Source organism: Ochotona princeps, chromosome 11 (assembly GCF_030435755.1).
Source record: "Ochotona princeps isolate mOchPri1 chromosome 11, mOchPri1.hap1, whole genome shotgun sequence".
Lineage (NCBI taxonomy): Eukaryota > Metazoa > Chordata > Mammalia > Lagomorpha > Ochotonidae > Ochotona > Ochotona princeps.
Window position 1 is genome coordinate 40,601,397 of NC_080842.1, and position 22,855 is coordinate 40,624,251.

Genomic DNA, 22,855 nt, shown 5'->3' on the forward strand with positions numbered 1-22,855 from the left:
GTCGCTAGTCTGCTGTGGCACCTTGGTCTCTGCACCTGTCCTCTTCCTTGACAGGAATCCACCCTAGCCACCTTTTAGTCCATCACTTCATCTCAACTGCCTCTTCCCTTTCTGCAGGGAAGAAGGTGATGAGCCAACAACAATGAGACTCAGACGGAGCTGTACTGAGATACAGGCTCTCCTGGGCAACACTACCTCAATGGCCATGCTTCCAGAGTAGATGGAGACTTCCTTGAGGGTATAGAGTCAGCCGATTACTTTGAAGTTTCAGAGGCGATGGCTGCATGCCCCAGGATTCTGCAGACATTCTGGAGTTGAGGGCAACAAGAACCCAAATGCAGCCGAACAGCCAGCCCCTCCCGCCACATGCTCCATGGGACCTAACTGACATAGGCAAAGGTTTTCTCCTTACCTGCACTTCTTTAAGCAACTTTGACACCTGGATGAAGTTCAGCCGTGTGTCAATGGGGCAGTATACGCACTTCATGGCCAGGGGCTGGTAGGGAGCCAGCGCTTCCAGGTAGGAGAAGTCCGGCTCTAAGCAAAGGACAGGAAGCAATGTCAGAAGGTGGGCAATGGAGGAGCTGCCCAGTGTGGTGGTGGTTGGCTATGGTGGAGCAGAAGATCAGTGTGGCTGGGGGTGTGAGCAGCCAGTTTCATGTAGCTGAAAGGAGGAAAAGGAGTTCCAAATAGGGAGAGGCATGGGGCAGGGGGAGGACCCGGGGGATTCATTGCATACTCAAGGTGTGTGTGAATGTGTGTGTTCAAGTTGCCACCACAGATAACCAGATAAATGAGGGAATAAACCATTGGGGATTGGGACAGTGTGATGGCATAGTGGGCTAATTCTCTGCCTGTGGCACTGGCATGCCTTATGGGTACCAGTTTGAGTCCTGGCTGCTCCACCTTAGGTGTAGCTCCCTGCTTATGACCCAGGAAGGCAATGGAGATTGTCTCAAGACCTTGGGTCCCTACACCCATATGTGAGACCTGGAAAGAAGCTCCTGGCTTCAGATTAGCTCAGCTCTGGCTACTGCAGCCATTTGGGGGAATGAATCAGCAGATTAAACATCTCTCTGTGTCTCTCTTGCTTTGTCTGTAAAATATGCCTTTTAAATTAAAAAAAAAAAGTCCTAAGAAGAGAAAAATAAAAAAGCTATGGGAAGAACAGAAAGTTCTTTGGTACAATAAATTTAAAATAAACAACTTTCCAAAAAGTTTCACTTGGCAGTCATCACAGTAATATACAGATGAGACTTATCAGTAAATACTAAAAAAATGTAGATACAAATTTGAGGAAGAACATTCATAATTTCAAAATGACACCCCACAAAATACTGATTAAATACAAAGAATAACCAATGATGTCACCACATGGAGGTCTGACATAAATCATGGGAATCAAATCTTGTCACATGCCCGAAGTCAACATGCACATGTGAGGAGGTCAGCATCAAGGCAGCCTCCCGCACACCCAGGAAGCAGTGGACCACAGCAGGAGCCCACAGCCACCCAGGCTTCCGCTGAGACTACTCCACACCGCCAGTGTCTCCAGACCTCCGGACAGAAATTCCTGACTCGGGTTACTACTGTGAGTAGACTGCAGCTTCTTAAAATGCCCACACCCCAGGACCTCTCAAACGAGGCAAGAACACGCCAGGCAGGAGAGGCAGCTGGCTCTTTTCTCATGTGTACAGTCAACATAAAGCAAACAGGGGAAAGTGGCTTGAAACTTCTTTCTCACATTATTGGTTGTCAGCAGGGCTGCTCTGGTAGCCTAACAGACCAGTTTAAATACAAGCTCATCTCTCACAGTTTGGTCACAAGTGACCACATAAATCTTGATTTTTTTCTTAACAGATTAAAGAAAAATATACATTCAAGTCAGCCCTTCTTATTGCCCATGTCAATACTGTGGTCATGAGTCACAACACATTCAAAGAAGCAGAGTAGACCAACTAACTGCACACAACATTGTCTTGTGAGCAAACTCCTGGTAAGAGTGAAGTTCTGGGTATTGTGAGTAAACATCCCTCGGCTTAACTTCCTTTGTATTTACCTAAAGGGGGCCGGAGAAGAGAAAGCCTATGTCTGTGGCTGGGAGCTTTCCGGGCACTTCTGGCTCAGCTGTGGTGCTCCCAGGAGGTGGCCTGGCACCCAGGGCTAGGCTCTAGTGGCCTTCTGATGGAACCTCAACTTCACAGAATACCAACCTCAGACAAGGCTACTCATTGGCCACAATGAAGCCAGACAAACCCCTCCATAATCATTACGAGAAACAAATTGCAAGCCAGAATAAACAAAAGAGAAAGATCCTTGTAGGTAAACAAGTCTGAATACTAGAATTTCTAAAGTGCTTGAGATAGTTTATAAAATCCTATCAAAAGTCTTTACAAACCAGAAGTAGTCTATGCTGAGGCACAGCATAGTAAGCTCATGCTTTTGATCTGGGTAGCCCATACTACCAGCAGCACTGGCTTGGGTCTCAGCTGCTCTGATCCAGTGTCCTGGGAAGCCAGCAGATCATGGCCCACATACTCCGGCTCCTGCCACCCAGGTGAACGACCAGGATGGAGTTCATGGCTCCTGCTTTTGGCTTGCCCCAGCCCTGGCTATTACAGGCATTTGCGAAGTGAGCCAACCAATGGACAGAAGATTTTTTTTTTCTCTGCCTCTGTCACTCTGCCTTTCAGGAAAACACCACAGAAATCAAAGCTACGTTTTGGAACAGTTATCTAACAGAACATGCTGCTTTAGTCTCTTTTCCTTGTGGGTTTTTTTATTCCTTGATACACACAGTGGAATAAGGTGCATATTTACGCCTTACATTATTGTGAAATCCTTCCTGGGTCTCCGTATTCGCCACTGGTTTCAGGGGAAAGAGCAGAGCTTTGTTTGTCTTTGAAATTTACCTGTGAATATAACAGTGTTGAGACTAGATTTTCCCCAGAGCTCCATGAAGTGGACCACGTCCCCAAACCGGAGGGAAGGGTGCCCAGTAAACACCACACACGGCTGCCGGAAGTCATTGCTGAAGTCTCCGTGGATGCTGGGATAGTGCTTCAGCTTGTTGGTCTGAATGAGCTGGATGGCACACAGGAGATGAAGAGACGTTAGCCTATCTAGAAGAACCACCAAATCCCAAGTTGGGTATACAGAGCCAAATTAAACATGCCAAGAGAGACAAGAGAGCAGAGAATGGGACAAAGTATCTGCAGCAGACACCCAGAGCACTACCACTCAAAGTTGATAAAGATGATAAAGAAAGAACCCAATTTGAAAACAGGCAAAAGACTTGAACAGACACCTCCCTGAAGCAGACAGATGCAAACAAGCATACTGAAAAGTATTTAATGTCATGTGTCATCAGGCAAATGAAAACTAAAGCAACGAGATGGATGTCATTATACAATTATTAGCATGGCCAAAATTCAGAACATCAACATCAGATGGATGTTGGTGAAGATATGGAGAAACTGGAACCCTCACTGCTTGCTGGGGGCAAGTAAGACGTTACAGCTGCTTTGGAACGCAGTGTGTGCTTTCCTACAGAACTAAGCATACCTTTCTCATACATGCCAGGAATCATACTGCCACTTGGTATTTATCAAAGGAATTGAAAGCTTATATTCACAAGAAAAACTACAGATACATAATTAACTTGGAAACAATGAAGATGTCCCTTAGCAGGTGAATGGATGAACTGTGTTCCATCAAGGGACTGGAGTATTTTTCGGCAGTGAAAAGTGGTGTGCTACCAGACTGTGAACACATGGAGGAATCTGTTACTAAAAGTGGAGGAAGAAGTCTGAGAAGGTTACATACTATTAAGACTTCAAAGACATGAACTTTTGGGAAAGGCAGAACTACGAAGATAGTAAGAAGGCCAGCGGTCATCTGGGACTAACACAGAGGGACGGGAAGGCAGGGCACCGAGGAGTTCAGGATGGGGAATCTATCCTTATGATGCCCCGAGGAATCCTGTCATCATACTTGTGCCCAAACCCGCAGCACGGACAACATCAAGAGTGAACTCTGATGCAAACTTCAGACTTGTGGATGTACTTCAGCATTCACCAACTGTAATAAATGTACCACTTGGTGAGAGATATTGATCCTGGAGGAGGTTATATATGTGCGAGAAGGGAGTATATGGAAACTGTACTTTCTGCCCAGTTTTGTAGTGAATCTAAAACTGCTCTTAAAAATACCATTTATTACTACTAACAGAAAAGCCCTGTAGCAGATAGTCCTTGACTTAAAATGGAGTTACAGCCTCAAAACCTGTCATGTCAAAAACACATGTAATGTACCCAATCTCGCCAACTTCCCAGCATAGCAGCACAGTACATGGCAGAGCATGTGCCTGCTTCACACTGCTGCCTGGGCACTGCCAGACAGTGCTGCACTGCATCGCACTAGCTCAGGAAGAGATCAACACTCAAAGCATGTTTTCTATTGAATAAATATTCCCAACTACTGCAAAGTCAGAATATTCTGGGAATCGTCTGTACAAGGGCATGACATTAGCCAAGGATTTCATTTACAGGGTGACTTCTGGAATAGATGGGAAAGACTAACATTAACAGATGTTTAGATAGGGCTTCCTGACACTCTGTTATAGCCTGATGTCCTCAATGCCACATACTGGGAATACAATAACCTTCCCAACACTTGTGAATCACCAGGCAACAATAGGTTCCTCACACAGGAAAATGTTGTCCAGTACAGGAACTCTTCGTGAGAGTGCGAGCTGCATTAAGTTACTGTGGCAGCTCAGTAAAGACAAGGACACACTGGCTTTCGGAGGAATTGGGAAATTTTGGCCCCAGGACAGAGAAAGCTGTGTTAAGAAGCAGGCCACACACAACCGCTAGTGTGTTTTACAGAGTGTGTATGAGCGTATTTTAAAATTTATTTACTTACTTTTACATTTGTTTCAGAGAGGTAGATGGGGGGGTGCTGGGGGAAGGTGGAGGGAGGTTTGGAGGGAGAGAAGGGGGAATGGAAGAAGGAGAAAATAAAGAGAAAGAGAGAGAGAGAAAGAGAGACTCTCCCATTCTTGGGATCACTGCCTGAATGGCTGGGGCTGGTGTAGGCTGAAGCCTCAATCCAGCTTTCCTACACGGGTGGCGGGGAGCTCACTTCCTCCCGAAGTGAACTGCAGTAGAGGCTAGAACCAGGAGTGGGGCTGAGCCTTGCACCTAGGCACTCTGACGTGTGCTCAGCCAGAGGTCCGTGTTCTTCACCAAGAGAGGCTCCCGAAGCACAACACTAGGTGGCACTCTCCCAGTAACACCATCAACAGGAACCCAGGAACGTGTGACACCACTCGGGAACTGTCCGCTGCCTAAGCCCTGTTCCTGCCTCCTCACTGCAGCAACACAAAGATGCCAACCATCACACTTCACAGACTCCACGTACTAATGGGATCAAAGCAGCACTGCCTCAGAGTATTTAATGGAGAAAGAAATGATCTGTGACATGGCTTAGAACTGTCAGCAACCCAGGGGACCCAGTCGACAACTTCGAGTTCAAACAAAGGCATCCAAACAGTAACGATATGGCTCTAATTGGGAAGCCTAGCCAAAGAGAAACCAAATGGCATTCACTTTAAGATTTAACCCTTAGAGCGAGCTGAGCTTAACAGGAAGAGGAAAGTATACTCTGAGATTTGAATTAGCTGTTACACATTTGGATAAGATATGAATAGTAAACACGGAGTCAATGCTCATTTCCCATTCTACTTCCAGGTTGTGCAAGCTATACTGTACTGCCATTTTCATGAAGCACTGAAAACATGCATTATGAAAAACTACGTATGAACTGAATATTTCTTGCATCAAAGTAAACATTTTCTAATTCAAAATTTTCACAAATTTTCTGAGGTGCCATGTCTAGAAATAATGCTAACATTCTTTTTATAACCTATCTGGCCATACTCATTAGTCACCCCAGTTAAATGGGTGAGTGGCTGTCTACAGGAGTAAGTCTACTGCATCCACGGGTGTCAAGAAGATGAATGGGATTCTAAGAATACCAGCAGGTCTGTACTCTCGAGTCCCTCTGCAGTAGTGCCAATACTTTCTGTAGCTCTACTGACCAATGCATTGAAACGAAGATAAATTCATACACATATTTTTTCATCCACATCTACCTTTCCACCGGATTTAATTGTACTTGGCCACTAGAAATGAAGCTGTAGGGCAGAATTTCGATACTACAATCTGTAATTAGTACCATGGGCAGACATACTTTCTCATGGGCACTAGTAACAATAGCAAAGGCCTGGTTCTTCATGCCCTAATGATGGGTGCATTTCAGTAACCCTGATCTGCTGGCATTCCGCACTGTTAGTGGGAGAAGGTCATCTATGACACAGGAGTGTGTGGCAATGTGGACACTTGGAAAACAAGTTCTAAAGAAAGCCTGATTGTTACTAGAGGAGAACAGACTTTCACTTGCAAAGTCCACCACAAAATACATTTGTCACATTTGATGTCCTATCATTATTATTTTTTCCAACCTTAATTTCACTGTGGTAATGACAGAGTTTACAGAGTCTTTGGTTATTGTAATATTATTGGGTATGAGGACTGAAAAGTAACTTCTCCAAAACATTCCATATGGCATCCTGGTTTGTAAGAGAGCTGTCCTTCAGAGTAGAAAAACAGTAAATAGGATATTTTGCAGCAATTTTCTCTATATCAGAGTTAATTATGAAGCAAATGAAACAACTAAATCCCCAAATGGACGGATCCACATGGCTTGAGCGAGATCTATCCGCTCTAGCTGAGGAAGGAACATACATCAGACTATCAGTGAGTGCATGAGGAAAATAATCAGTCAATACGGTTTGTGATAAATAGTGTAACCATTAAAACCAAAAAATTAACATTCATAAATGCGCTAACAGGGAGCTGGAGTGAGGAGCTACACCAGGATGTCAATCCCAGGATGCATTATGGTAACAGCGCAGGTATCTTTAAAGGCATATATCCATATATCCAGGAGAGATGCATTTTCTTCCTGAGTATTTTTGATCCTAGAACCCGAGAACCTGCCAATGTAGGAGGGCTACTAATCTGCATGTCACCTGTGTGTGTCACCATGCCAATCTGACCAACTGCATCATTGCCTTGGTCAGCACAGCAGCAGACAGAAGGCTTTTCCTCCTCCATTCCAGCCCCCAGTCACAGCGTGCATCCGTGACATCCTTCATTCTCACGGCATCCTTAGCCTCCTGTTGCTTCGCTTCTGGACTTGGACCTTCTGGAAGAGGTCAGTTAGTTTGTAGAAGGTCCCTCAACTTTAGTCTGATTGGTATCTTTTCATTCAGATGATATATTTTTAGCAAAACTCATGGAAATGATGTGCTTTTTCAACATTCCCTTTAAGAGGTACATACTGATTAGTCCAATTGTCAGTGATGTCAATTTCGATTAATTCATTCACATAAATATCAGGGGTTTGTCCAAACCAAGGTGACAATTTCTCTCTTGTAATAAATAAGAATTTTTTTTTGGTTGGGGGGGTAAGGGGCAAATTTTGAGGCCACATAAATAAAATACCAAGTTCTCAAAATGTCCATCTGCAAGCTTTAGCACCCATTAGTGATTCTTGTAGGAATACATTCTCACTGTGATGCGTGCTAAATGATGATTTCCTAGTTTTGTGTCTTTCCTACATTAATCAAATGGCATTCTAGTACAGAAAGAACTTTCCCTCTCATTTACCTGTTTACTTCACTCTGGACTCAGGAGTTCCTATGTTTCTCCATGGATCAAAGTCATGGCCATTGTGCTGTTCCAGGGATCTCTGTGCGGCTGTCTGACATATCCCATCATTCTCTGAGCATACAACAAGTGCTCCTGGTCGCACTTTGTGCTTGTTCATTTTAGAGAATGATACTTGCAAATAGAGAGCTGCGTGCTAGACGTGTTCACTGGCCAGCAGTGTCAGCGCTTTAAGCCTTCGGGGTGGGCAGAGCAAGGACAGGTCGACTCCTATCCATGTATTTGTGTACATGTGTGTCTTTCTAACTACACAAATTCAAAACCTGAGCTCACACCAGTTCTTCCAATGCAATTCAATCCAACACCACAGGATTCATTCCAGCTTTTACTTTCTACGTATCATTAATTCTCTTTATCTCTTGATATATGCACATTAAGAAACAAAGCATGACTAGCTGTTCAGAAATCTCTGTTTCTTCCTAATCACTGCTATTGCACTCTTGGGCTCCCGGGTGACTATTACTCTGGCTTGTAACATTAGTCTGCCATGTTTTTAAACTTTTATATAAATAAAATCTTAGTGTATCTACTCTTTTACGTCTAGTTTTTCCCACTTACATTGCTTATGAAATTTATCTACATCAATGCACACAATTGGGGTTTCTTCACTCTTGGTGCCCATCTTCAATTTCTGTCTTGTTTTTCTCTTTGGAATACTTCTATTTGTTGTGATTCACACTGACAGAGGGTATTGCACTGAGGGAGTATGCTACAAAATTCATCCTACTCTTGCCACACATTTGGTCATGTATTTGAACGATTACCAAGAACTCCAAGTTCTTTGGTGGTACACCTACACGCTTCTGCTCGGTGCATACCTAAGGAACAGCGCTGCCGAGGCACCAAGTACATCGTTCAGCTTCTGCAGATGCTGCTAGGCTTCTATAGTGACCAACTCAGACATGATTGTTATAGAAGCATAATGAAAGTTAAAAATGAAGCAACTCAGGCCCACAGAGGTACCCTTGTGGCTAAGGTCCTCGCCTTGAACACCAGGATCCCATGTGGGTGCCGGTTCTAATCCGGGCAGCCCATTTCCCATCCAGTTCCCTGCTTCTGGTCTGGGAAAGGAGTCGAGGACGGCCCAAATCCTTGGGACCCTGCATCCATGTGGGAGACACAGAAGAGGCACTGGGCTCCTGGCTTCAGATTGCTCAGCTCAGGCCATTGTGGTCACTTGGGGAGTGAATCATCAGATGGAAGATCTTCCTCTCTTTCTCTCCTCCTCTCTGTATATCTGACTTTCCAAGAAATCTTTAAATGAAATGGAGCAACCCTATTTTCTAACTGTTGAATTTATTATAGCATGTTCACGATATGCTATGGAGTGTAAGGCACAATGAAAAGTATGTTTAAAAAAAAAAAAAAGGAAACAAGACTGGCCATTCAGCCACACAGATACATCAGTTATGTCAGGGAAGGAGAATTTTTCCTGCTTTTTTAAAAAACAGAATTGCTTTCACCATTAAAGTTTGTTGAGAAACACATATTTGATTATATAATTAAAACCTTTGACAGTAAACAAATGTGTTAATGCAAAAAGCTAGTGGTTGATATTAGAATACAATTCTTCACTCAGTCACGAGAACAGAGGCAGGTTATGGCCCGTATAAACATCGTAGTATCATCATGGTAACAGAAGGAGAAACAAACCTGAAGAGTATGTTACCATACCAGGGAAGCAAGGATAGGAATGCATCTGTGATATATACATACATATTTTTTTTGGGGGGGGGGGGGATTTTTTATTTACTGACCCACTATCCAAGTCAAGTGTAGTTATATATATTTCTTTTCTACCCTGACCCAATAACTCTGTTTCTTACCTCTGCATGAGGAAAGGGCGGTTCAGGGAGATACACCTTACTCTGCTTGTTGTGACAAAGCCTTCAGAAGAGGAGAAACAGAGCAGCATGTTAGTAAGGACACAGTGCGGAGTTTGGTGCCACCTAATGGCAGCAGCGCCCGCAACAAAGTTCATATAAAATTTTTTGGCCAGTGAACATCACTGTGAATTAAAAACCAGGGCCATGACAGCATTCAGAACACAGGCTTTTCTGTGTACGTTTTCTTAACCTTTAAAATTCCAAATTTTATTTTCTTAATAAATAAACTTGCTATGTTGGATCAAAGATTTTCAGAAAAGGTGCAGTTCAGAGTTCCTATGCCATCTAAGCTAACTTCATAGTGGCATATTCATCTCACCAAGAAATTAACCTTATCACGTTAGAATGAACCAAGCTCCAATTCTGACACTTCTGGTTTCTGTTGCAGGGTTCAGGGTTCAGTCCATATGTTATACTGCGGTCAGCTGGGATCGGTTTTCAGGGAGAAAACCTCTACCTTTCTTGGAGACATGACTCTGTGCACGCACTATGTCATGAGCAGCAGAGCTGCCACTGCCAACTGCTGTGAGGAAACCTACATTTTTTTCCTGGTCAGAGACAAGTCTAAATAATACAGAGAAATTTGGTCAAAAGAAATGTGGCAAAAAGTTTAAAACTCAGAAATCATTGCATGGGTGATATACAGTATAACTTTTAAAAGCATCACACTGGCCAAAAGACTCTACAGAGTGACAAATCAGGATAGTTCAGAAATACAACTTAAAATATATAAAAGTTTAACATGCAAAATAAACATACATCTGCTGAAAACATTAAAATTATTCAATAATGTCTTTCCACATCATAGAAATAAATAATTGGGGGTAGAGGTAAAAAAGTGAAAATAAACCACAGCAAAATGGAAAGAAATCGTGCTTAACTATGTACAGTTACAGAGGAAGACATTTTCTAAAGATACTGATCAACACAGGAAACAGTACAACAAAATCTTAATATACACAGCTAAATAATTTCTCTCAAAAAATGTCACACACAAAAATCAAAGGCCCAAACTTAATGTGGTACATTGGATTGGATCACGGAAAAGAAAAAGAATATTTTAATGGAAATAACTCACATAAACAGAATAAAGATGGGAGTTAATAGTAATTTGTTTATGTTAATTTCTTAGTTTTTGACAAATGTGTATGGCCAGGTGAAAATGAGTGAAAAGCAGTGTGCAGCTCCCTGTACTATTCTTTTAATTTTCTCTACATTTAAAATTATTCCAAAGCATTACTATTTTAAAAAAAATCAGTGAAAAGACCAAAGAAAAACTCCTAATAGAAGTGTCAAAATGAGGGTGGTAAGTTTACAGAAATATAAAAAGTTAGTGTTTTAATACATAAATAAGGAGTTCAAACATATGAGAAAAGCAACATTTTACTAAGAAAATGAGCAAAAAGGGAACAATTTACATAAAAATCTTTGTGGAAAGAAATTTAGATCATGAACATTAGGAGATATTTATATCCTTTGTTCCAGTAATTCCACTTTTAGTAACTTACCTAAAGCAAGAGATATAGTCATACAGAAACAGAATGGTATTAAAAGAGGATTTACTGCTGACAGCAAAAAACTGGGCAAAATTCCTCTGTCCAACACTGAGAAAATAGTTAACGAAATTAAACTACACACAAATCATGCATAAATGACATAATACAATTATGCAGGAATTCTGTTCTCAAAGATTTTATAAAGCTTTAATATTTAATTTTTTAAAAGCAGTTTTCAAAATCATAGATTCAGCATGATTCCAATGTAGAAAGAAAATACCAGAATGCTTACGGTGGTAAAGTTATTTCTGGATAGTGGAATTATCCAATGTTTGCACTGTTTTCTGTAACTTTTTTTTCTCAACAAAATATGTATTGCCTGCATGCAGGAAACTAACTGCATAAAAATCAGAAATGCAAAACCAACTTGCAGTGCTCTCATTTTATTAGTCCTGAATTCTATCCAGGGAGAAATTGACAACATGGAACAGGTGACGGGTGAAGCATGGCCTTGAAGAACACGCACCTGGCTGGGACACAATCTCCAGGGCCCACAGGCGCGGATATTTTATTCTATTATATTTTACTGAGGATCCAGATGAAGAAATCCACTAGAAGCTGAATAAATCTTCGGGTGGTACTTAGGGTAGACTATAAATTATTTAAGATAATCTTCCTATGTTGGGGAAAAAAGATCCCAACATTTCGTGGGTACCAACAAAAGTGGACAGTTCTGTAGCAGATGCACAACATGCCTGTGCTAGGGAGGAGCCTGCCTCACTCTACAGGGAGGAAAATCACAAACATGGAGGCAGCAGAAGCGGGGGGCAGAGCAACATATGTTTAGACAAACGATGTGTAAGTTAGTTTAAATGAGACATTAGGAAATGCTGGGTCCGGCTGGCTCTGCACTGCAGAAAGGGATTAGGCTTGCTCTGTGTGGTGTGTGCTGTCACCCAGCACACGCAGGCACTATCTGGTGCCGTGAATTGCTTTACTTCTTTCCCTTCTTTTTGGTCAAGGGAATTACATTCAAAAACACATCTAAAAAAAAAAACTAAAAATGTTCACAAATTGATAATGTTTGGCAATTTGTTTTTTCTGCTGTATTAAAAACACAATTTTGTCAAACACTATGGTAATGGAATTTTAAAAATCTGGTTTGCCCCATCAGGCTGTGTATCACACATTTTAAACTACATCAGCTTGGATATAAAAATCTTATAACTTTTTACGATGTCACTTCATTTTACTTTTACTTAGCAGCCAGAGTTTAGCACGTAAAATGGCAAGTATATAATATTTTTGTGACTGATTCTGAAAATGCCGGTTAAATCATCCTTCCCTTCTTGGAAACTATTCTTCTAAGCTCTACCAGCGCCTCACATCTGCCTTCTAATAGTACACTTCTCTCTTCATAGGAATGGAAAAACAATAAACCAAAAGCTTCAGAATAATATCAGAAAAAGCAGGATCATTTTCTGAGTTCTTGACTGTACTACAGCAAATAGAATTCAGAGGATATTGACATACCATTCAGCAAAAATCTGGGAAAACTCCAGTGAGCTATTGGCCACTGGGGAGATGAAGTAGAAGGGGATACTGGAGAGCCCAGCCGAGTCAATGTACTGATACAGGCACTCCAGGAGGTCATAGATCACTCCAGACGGGTAGCAGGGAACCAGCACGTTCCCGCCATTGCGCACGGTCAGAGCTGCAAAAGTGGAAAACAGAAGTGAGAAAAACGAAATCATGAGGTAGAATGTTATAAAAGTAGGCTATAGGGCCCGGTACAATAGCATAGTGGTTAAACTTCTTGCCTTGAACGCACCAGCATTCTATATGGGCGCCAGTTCTAATCCAGGCAGGCACACTTCCCATCCAGCTCCCTGCCTGTGGCCTGGGAAAGCAGTCAAGGATGGCCCAAAAGCTTTGGAACTCTGCACCTGCGTGGGAGACCTGGAGGAAACTCCTGGCTTCTGCCTTTGGACTGGCTCAACTCCAGCCTTTCTGGCTGCTTGGGGAGTGAACCCTCAGATGGAAGATCTTCCTCTCTGTTTCTTCTCCTCTCTGTGTATCTGTCTTTCCAATAAAAATAAATAAAAATCTAAAAAAAAGGTAGGTTATAACTTTACACATAATATTTGCATTTGTTTTCATTTCTATTCTTGTTCTTATGAACAATGATAGAGTAGTAGAGGATTCTAGGGTGACAGATGACTTCTTTCACCACAATGCAATCTATGTCCCTGGCAATAAAGTATGCATTTAAGGGCTTGGGGCTTTGTTTTGAAACTATTTCTTATTTGAGAGAAACAGGAACAGAGTCCATCCGCTGGTTCACTCCCAATATGACGACACGAAGAGGCAGGGAATCTGGAAGGTGTTTCTGTTTAGCTAAGGTAACCCCATGGTGGGATCAGTGCCCTGTAGGAAGGAGAGACACCAGAGTGTCCCATTTTCCATATAAGGATACAGCAAATTATCGGGAGAAAAATACACTCGATCACTGTATCACTGTAGTGAATTCCAAACATAAACTTGGGGTGGTGGCTTAGACGAGACATCAGAAGGCGGGACTGTGAAGGGAAGGGGCAGATACATCCCAAGGTATCCAATAGTAAGTTCAAGATGCAGAACCTGAGCGAAGATCTGCAATGGCTTCCTACCTAGGTTGCTGCAGAACTCTCCCACCATGCCATCCGGGTTTGCAGTGGGAATCTGGGTAAGTCCTGTTAGAATGAGAACATCACTGTTTTTGAGAGAAGCTTGATCCATGGGCTGAAAAACAACAGAGAACTACACTTAGTCATTTAAAAAGGGATTATTGTCCACAAATAACAAATGAGCAGAACACAGACATTTCTCCTCCTGTGTCTGCTCAGTCAGCAAGTCCTCTTACCCTGCCACCGGGCAGCAGCTGCTTGAGGTGGGTGGGGCCCGAGAGGAGAGGGCACAGGTCTGAGGTGGGACCTGGGAATGTACATTTTTTAAAGATTTATTTTTATTGAGAAGAGAGGCAGAAAGGAAGATCTTCCATCTGCTAGGTCACGCCCCAAGAGGCCTCCATGGCTGGAGCTGAGCTGATTTGAAGCCAGGAGCCAGGAGCTTCTTCCAGGTCTCTCACATGGGTGCAGGGTCCCAAGGCCTTGGGCCATCCTCTGGTGCTTTCCCACAAGCAGGGAGCTGGATGGGAAGTGGAGCAGCTGGGGCACTAACTGGCAACCATATGGTATCCTAGTGCATGTAAGGCGAGGACTTTAGCCACTAGGCTACCACACTGGGCCTGGAATGGACATTTCCAACAAGTTCCTGTTGCTGCTCTGGGAATCACACTTTAAGAATTAACAATTGGTAAAATCTCATTCTCAAAACAACTCTGGAAAGTTCAGGAAATAAGAGTGTATTACTTGGAAAATAGAACTAAGATTGAAAAAGGCAAGGTAATTTACCCTGTGCCCTAGCGGCAGAGAAGCCAGGAAGACCACTGGATTGGGAATTTGAAACCTCTGTCGACTCTCAAGTCCATGATTTAGTGCAGTGACTGGCCATGGCTCTGGGCTGGGTTCCTTAAGAAATGGAGCAATGCCTTCATTTATCTCCCCCCAGGAGTCTCATGTGAGCATCATAAGCTAATATACTCGTCTTCTTATAGACACTGAATCCTATGGCACATGGCAAGACAGTACTTAGGATGTAGCTGATTTTTTTTTTTAACAAAGTACAATTTGAATTTCAGTTTGATTGCCTAGATAGCATTTCCAAAAATTACTATCGTAACAAATCAGGATTCTAATTAGAACAAGAAGTAGGTTCACAGGTAGTGTTGTAAATGTTTCTATCTTGTGACATATCTTTTCTTGTTTCCATTTAAAATGTTCAACAAGATGTTAGGAAAACAAGTTCTAGGAACAGAGTTTACTAGGAATTCTCACAGCTCCATTCTGTTCCATCCAGTAAATCTGCCAATAGAGTTTTAAAATTCTGACTAGAATTCCAGCAAATCCTACCATCTGGACTATTGTTCCCTGAGGAAATGTGCTTTTCAAGGTATTTTCCGTTAGTGTTTTATATAAGGAAACAGACACATGTTCTTTATTAGTTCTTAAATAACACAATTGTGGTCATATGTTATAAGCTGCTTTGCGACCTGAAAAGCACTTAGTGCAGGCATGGAAAAGACCAATGTGAATATGATGACTGTACGTAATTCCTTTTTGTGCACACACATACACGAGTGACTATAAAAACCTCTGGGCAGAAAGAATCTATCAATTTGGCCTTCAACAAATACAGAAACAGTTATTGTTTCCATAAAAACAAAAAAAGGAAGGAAGCAAGGGACCGAAAGAAGGGAAAGAAAGAGAGGAGGAGGAGGCAAGAAGTAAAGTACAAAGGATTTTTAGCAGATGAGTAATGAGGCTGGAATTGCATCCTGTGTGCAGACATCAACTAGATGAACCCAGAGTGGTGACCAAAGGGACAAAGGCTGATAGTGGGTAGCACAGTTAGTGTACAATGGTAACAGCTGGATATGGACCTTTGTTAGAAGAACCAAAAGTGATGCCCAGGGCAGATGGAGAACTCCAGAGAGTCCAGAAACACCCTGAAATGACCTGTGCAAATCTACAGATGCCTGTCTATACTTCTCCATGGATACAACTGAACTGTGTTATGGGCCAAGAAAAGGTTAAGAACCACCAATCCGGAGGAAGATATACATTGGGGAGCAAACTCTGGCCCTGAAAGCATTCTCTTTGAACTTGTGCCATCAACGTACTAATTTTTCTTTGAAAATGAACTGCCCATACACTGAGGCGGCCCTGCAGGGTGCACACACTCCTGGGTCAGAACAGTGCTGAGACACCTCATAACCAGGACAGGCTGCGTGTACCATCTGAGCCTATGACTTAGAGATGTCCTTGTCAATTCCCAGCCCTCCAGTAAAAAAAAAAGCAAGCTTAAAAGGCTTTTAGTGACACTCTCTAAACCAAGATGACACCTCAGACATCTCCATTTTCCAAGCCAAGGGCAAATGTATTCATGTCTGATGTCATGGCCACTGAGTGCTTTAAATTGGAACACTTTGTTCACAAGCACATACACACAAAGTAAAATCCTTCTTGTCAAAAGATCAAATAAATGCACCTCACAGAGCTGAACGGCACAAACAAGCTGGTGAAACCAAACTGGGAAACTTTCAGCCCAGAGATGCTCTGGCTACGTTGGTCCTCAGATGCCAGTTTACCTAACACTTTACATAACGCCCAAGGAAAAGAAGTCCCTGTTTCTAGATGCTCACAACTGTAATAGAACAATATTAACATATAATGAAAGACAAAGGACTTAAAAAAATAACACATATGAAACAGAATTTGAAAGACTTTACTGGGTGTATAAACGCCAAGAGAGAGCCACAGCAGGTTAGGTCAGGCCGATGGCCGGTGACTTTTTGACATTTGGCATTTCAGTTGTTTTCTTCTTTGTTTAAAGAACATAAGACTGTATGGTGAAACAGTTGGAGAAAACTCCCCAATGGGAGTGTTGCCCTGATCTCCAGAAGGAGACAGATCAGGAAGGAAAGAAGGAAGAGGAAATGCATCAGCGCTAGAACAAGACTTCATTAATAGAAAATGTGTTTGAAAGAAGAGCTGGGACAGGGAGAGGAAGACGAAGAGGGAGAGAGTAGAGATCTTTACCTGCTGGCTCTTATCCCCAATGCCCCAACAGCCTGGGTTGGCCAGATGGAGCAGGGGCTGGGACCTCTCCGGGTCTCCCCTGTGGGTGGCAGGCACTTACCTTCCCGTAAGCATTAGCAGGAACCTGGTTTGGAAATGGAACAGCCAAGACTTGAAGCAGGCCCTCTAACATGGGATACAGACATCCCAAATAGAAGCTCAAGAGCAAGAAAGAACTTCCAGAGTGAATCTATGAGAATAAAACCTCATAACCTACAGGGAACTGACTGTGTACAAAATGACAACTCCTTTCAACTTCTTAAATTTTCTCCCCAAAATTCTTTTTTTTTTAAAGATTTTATTATTATTGGAAAGCCGGATATACAGAGAGGAGGAGAGACAGACAGGAAGATCTTCCATCCGATGTTTCACTCCCCAAGTGAGCCGCAACGGGCCGGTACGCGCCAATCCGATGCCGGGAACCAGGAACCTCTTTCAGGTCTCCCACGCGGGTGCAGTGTCCCAAAGCTTTGGGCCGTCCTCGACTGCTTTCCCAGGCCACAAGCAGGGAGCTAGATGGGAAGTGGAGCTGCCGGGATTAGAACCGGCGCCCATATGGGATCCCGGGGCTTTCAAGGCGAGGACTTTAGCCGCTAGGCCACGCCGCCGGGCCCTCTCCCCAAAATTCTAAGCTACAGATTCTTACACAAATGTTTAAAAATGAACTTTTATTTTATTTATTTGAGAGACACAGAACTCTCACATGCTAGATTACTCCTCAAATGCTTGCAACACTCGAGCTGGGTCAGGACAAAGCCAAGAGGCAGAATTAATCTGGGTGTAATGCGAGCCTGGCAACAACCAGATTACCCGAGTTATCACCTGCAGCCTCCAGTAAATCAGACCTGAGAGTGACACTGGGGTACAGATGTGGGCATTGTGACAGGGTACTGTTGCCCTTAAATCAGATTCTTCAACTGATCACACTGAGCTTCTGAGTGTACACAGCTCATGGTCTCTAGGAATAAAACATGACAGTCTTATGAAAGCACATAGATATATTTTCTTCTTCCCCTTTTTTGTCTTTTAAGATTTATTGTATTTATGTGAAAGAGAGAGAGAGAGAGAGAGAGAGAGAGAGAATATGAATGAGAATGAGAATATCTTCCTATCTGCTGGGTTACAACGGTCAGGGCTGGGTCAGGCTGAACTGAGGGATCCCACTCAGATATTCCATGGGAGTCGCAGGGTCCCAAGCAGGCCATTTCCCACTGCTTTGCCAGGCACAATAGCAGAAAGACGGATGGGATGTGCAGAGGTTCACAAGCCATAATCAAATCCATTCATTTGATTTCCAAGGTCAGAATCAAGAGGAAAGTATGGCTGTCTGGTAAGGGGAAGATACAAATATCAGTAAGTAAAGATACTTGTAGGAAAAAATAAGCTAAAGAACAATCCAAAAGAATAAATCAAAATATACATTTTCACAATTGCAAAAGGAAATTTATCCTTCTGAAGGAAAGTAAGAAAGGGTAAGGAAAAAAATGAACAAAAAACATGAAATAAGATGACAGAAAGAAGCCCCAATATAATAGCAACTATAAGAAACATAAACGGGTTCATCATTACAAGATAGTCTCTACATTAAAAAAAAATAACCCTTCACTATGTTGTTTACAAGAGATTCACTACAAAAAATAAAAGAACAAAAACAGAGAAATGGAAAAAAAAATACCAGACATTTCTGAGAGAAGAAAAACTCCCTTGGTTTTTAAAGTGGTTTTGATAGCAGAAAAAGAGAATGTATCAAAGCATTTTGATAAAAGGAACGATTGCCCAAGAAAGTGTAATGATCTTGGACACACAGGACTTTTGAGTGCACTGGTGAAGCTACAGTAAGCAGACATATCAACAAACATCACACCCTTTTCAGAAACTGGTAGTTAAAGACAAAAAGGACATGATGCAAAAAGCTCAAGCAGAAACACAGTAATTTTCACCCAAAATTGAATAAACATTCGTTTCAGAACATTTATAAAACCTGATTATCAAAGGAATCCTAATCAAATTTCATGAAGTTGGTATACTTGTATCAAAAAAAAGAATGAGAGTTCCGAAACTTAGGTATGACAAAAAGTTTTGCTTAGCTGTAAGTTTAACTAGGCCGAATGAACTCCAAACTAATAATGTTAAATAAACTTTGCTTACTTAAATCATGAGTATTATGATATTGAGAGATCAATGGCAAAGCACTACATATCAACAGAGAAATAAGAGTTTCAACTATTTTACTGAAACAAAGAAAGAACAAATGAAGTAAAGTAAGTATTATGAAGTAAATAATACACCAGGAGTGGGAGCTGGGTGCAGCGCGTCAAGCTGTCACTGCACTTTAGTGTTGATCTGAGTCCCAGCTACTCTGCTTCCAATCCAGCTTCCGGCTAACACACCTGGGAAGGCAGCAGTTAAAGGCCCAAATTCTTGAGTCCCTGTCCTGTATGTGGGAGACCCAGATGGAATTCTGGGCTTCTGGCTTTGGCCTGGTCCATTTATATGGGGTGCCAGCATTTGGGGAGTGAACCAGCAGATGGAAGTGGTAAGCACTTACAATATGCGTACAATATGTCATGCGTGCATGCACGCACGCACACACACACACACACATTCTCTGTTGCTCTGCTTTTCAAATAATATGCAATTTTAAACAACAAAACCCATAGAAAAGCAACAGAGTAAGTACAAAGATGTCAAGAAGAACAAAATAAAGAGCAGAATAGAGGAGGAGAACTCAAAATAAGAAATATTCTCCAAGACAGGGCAGTAATCTAAACAAACCTCTGTAAAGTCTAATAAAAAATAGAGATGAAGAAAATAAAGTCCAGAACAAGCGCAGAATCATACAACAAAAGTTAAACAAATCAAAGGGTGTTATAAAGAATTCTATTCCATGATTGGAAACCTTGCCAGAAAGGACAAGCTTCTATCAAAATTCTGGCACAATTTTGACCCAGAAAATAGTTTAACAATCACCCTCAAAAACTGAAAATGGTAACGTCAGACCCAGACCAGTGTATGAGGGGGAGAGTACATGACCAAACTTTCCAGAAAAGTTAAGCATTATTGTATATATTTTCAATATTTCAGAGTGTGAAGTCCTCACATTACCTTATAAGATATTCTGATTTCACACTGCTATAGATATCATGGGGAAACAAAGTATGGATCAAATTTTCTTTATGAATATCAGTTACAAATTTAAACAAGATAATGACCAACTGATTCCAAGAGGGATTTCAAAAGAATAAATTATGATCAAGAAAGATTTATCCTAGGAATACAAGGATGTTTATAAGCAAGAAAAGCTAACATTGCATTCTTTACATTAACAGTCTAAAGAAGAAAAATCGCCTGATAAGGGAAAAATATGTAAAAAATCAGGGCCCAGAGCAGTAGCCTAGTGGTTAAAGTCTTCTCCTCACATGCACCAGGATCCCATATAGGCACTGTTTCTAATCTTGGTGGCCCTGTTCCCCATCCAGCTCCCTGCCTATGCCTGAGAAAGCACAAGAGGATGGCCCAAGGCCTTGCGACCCTGCAATTGCATGGAAGACCTGGAAGAGGCTCCAGGCTCCTGCCTTCAGATTGGTCCAGTTTCAGCCATTGTGGCTACTTGGGGAGTGAATCATCAGATGAAAGATCTTCCTCTCTGTCTCTCCTCCTCTCTGTATACCTGAGTTTGCAATAAAAATTATTATTTTTTAAAAATCAGAAAAGTTAGTGCTATGAGAAGAGAAACTCCTTGACAAATGAAAATATGTAACAAGCATCATATTTAATGAAATATTTAAAATCTAGTTTAGAATGAAGATGTCCACTAGGACAAGAGAGCTCATCCTTGAGAAGAGAAAAAAACAAAGACACAAAGGTTGAAAACTGTTACTTCTTTGCAGAGATGATCACCAATAGATCAATGACAGGATTAGGTGCCAGCCCTGTGACATCACGGATAAAGCTGCAGGCTGCAATGCCAGTATCCACTATGGGCCCTGGTTAGAGTACTGGCTGTTTCACTTCCACTCCAGCACCCTGCTGATGGCCCCAGTGGATGACGGCCCAAGTGCTCAGGGGCCTGTCCTGTGTGAGACTCAGAGGAAGCTCCTGCCTTCTGGCTTCAGCCTAGCTCTGCCGTGGCTAGTGCCACTTGAGGAATGAACCAGTAGATGGAACACACATCTTCCTCTTTGTAATTATAACTTTCAAATAAGTAAATAAACCTTAAAAAAAGAAGTCATCATCCATATCGAGTTCTTCGGGCTCAGTTCCTGGCTCCAGTGGACTCTAGGGGACAGCAGTCATTGGGTTCCTGCTGCTCATGGACACCTGGACTTCTCCCATCAGCCTGGCCCAGTCCTTGCTGTTGCTGGCATTTGGGAAGGGAGCCATGGGCTGGGAGCTTTCTACAACATTCTGCCTCTCAAATACATAAAGAGTTTTGAAAAATGAATACTGAAACTTAGTGCTCAGTAGAGGCTATTTTCCTTTTCTGTATAGAATGCTTTTATTTTTCTTTTATGCCTCAAACTTCCTCTAATTCTTCAATCACTTTTACACAAAATTATTTTTCTTCCTTCTATTATCTGTTGGTAAAGTTTCTTCAGTTCAATCTTTGGCCCCAGCCTTTTATTTATATACTCATATTTTAAAAAATATATCCAATTTTTAAAAATTGGATGCCTCTCCAATTTGCCTCTAGGCTTGTCTTTATATCTGGGATCCAAGCCTTTATTTTTCATCTCCATCATACTCACCACCCTCTTCTGAAACAAACGATCCCTTTGCCAACCTGTGTCAACTGAATTTGTGTCATCATCACCATACTCCAAGACATTGAGAAATGAAAGCTTTATTTTTCCTTTATGGGCATTCAATACATTTTTTTTCTGAATTAAAGACCTGCCAGTATTTTCTTTGACTTGTTTCTCCCTTTTTACTGGGTGAGGTTTAATTTAATAAGGAAAGAGCTTTCTTTCTTCTTTCCCTTATGCTTCTCAGAGCATTGTAGTAGCCTGTGGTGTTCTTCCTACCTAGTGAGAGCTAGATTCAAGGAGGCCACAGGTTGGTAAAGTTTTTCCTCTTAAGTTTCAAGTGAGCCTCTGCCACTATCGAGGCCTCAGGACCGTAACAATCCATGAACAAATGGGTATGGCTGTATTCCAAGAAAAGGCTATTTCCCAATACAGGTAGCAGGTCAAGTCTGGTTCCCAGGCCAAAGAGCTTGCTGTTCTCTATAGTTGACTATCACATTTTATTCAATTGGAAAACTTTCCTTAACCTTGCTAATTGAATATAGAATCCAACTATGTGGGTTAAGCTAAATCTAATTTTTTCTTTTTAGTCATATAACACAGGTTGCCAGCTAGAAATTAAAATTAATTTCTTAGGCATGTTGCTCATTACTTTCAAGACCTTATTTTCCCTTTAAATTTATGGACCTTGTAAGAATAATTTACTGGAAATTACATCAACAGTACTGTAAAGGTTTTGATCTAAGCAGGACAAATCAGAAGAGTTGGCTGCCAAGCCATCTTTCTATCTTATACAGAAGAATGTATCAGGAGTGATAGAAGCTGCCAATAAAAAATTTTGATTCAATGAAGCACATTATGACGACATTGATGGGCTTTTGATTTCAATAAGCGGGAAGGGCCCAGAATTCTGCTAGCTGCAGGAAAAAATAGCAGCTTGTCCTTGATGGACCTTGAGATGAAACTTGGTTAAAAAGAAGGTATGAAAAACAATGCAGAATGGCAGCTCAGGAACATCTGATTGCTTAGGACAAAGTATCCCTTTCCCCACATAAAAAAGTACATGTGAATGAACCTGATGAAGTCATTTCACATTGTATACAAATACAAAACATCATGCTGTAAACCATACACACATCAATTTTTGTCAATGAAAAAATAAACATACCTTTCTATAATAACAGCTCTCCTTGA

General features: G+C 41.7%; 1 protein-coding gene across 1 annotated transcript in view; it reads right to left on the reverse strand.

The window, feature by feature from the left end:
- INTS9 (integrator complex subunit 9) overlaps nt 1–22,855 on the reverse strand; it is a 129,834-nt gene that overhangs the window by 11,751 nt on the left and 95,228 nt on the right. Inside the window, exons 9-13 of the mRNA XM_058670073.1 lie at nt 13,848–13,959; nt 12,712–12,892; nt 9,623–9,683; nt 2,913–3,084; nt 413–537 (exon numbers count right to left, since the gene is read on the reverse strand). Coding sequence (XP_058526056.1) covers nt 413–537; nt 2,913–3,084; nt 9,623–9,683; nt 12,712–12,892; nt 13,848–13,959 — 651 coding nt within the window. The remainder of the gene's footprint in view (nt 1–412; nt 538–2,912; nt 3,085–9,622; nt 9,684–12,711; nt 12,893–13,847; nt 13,960–22,855) is intronic.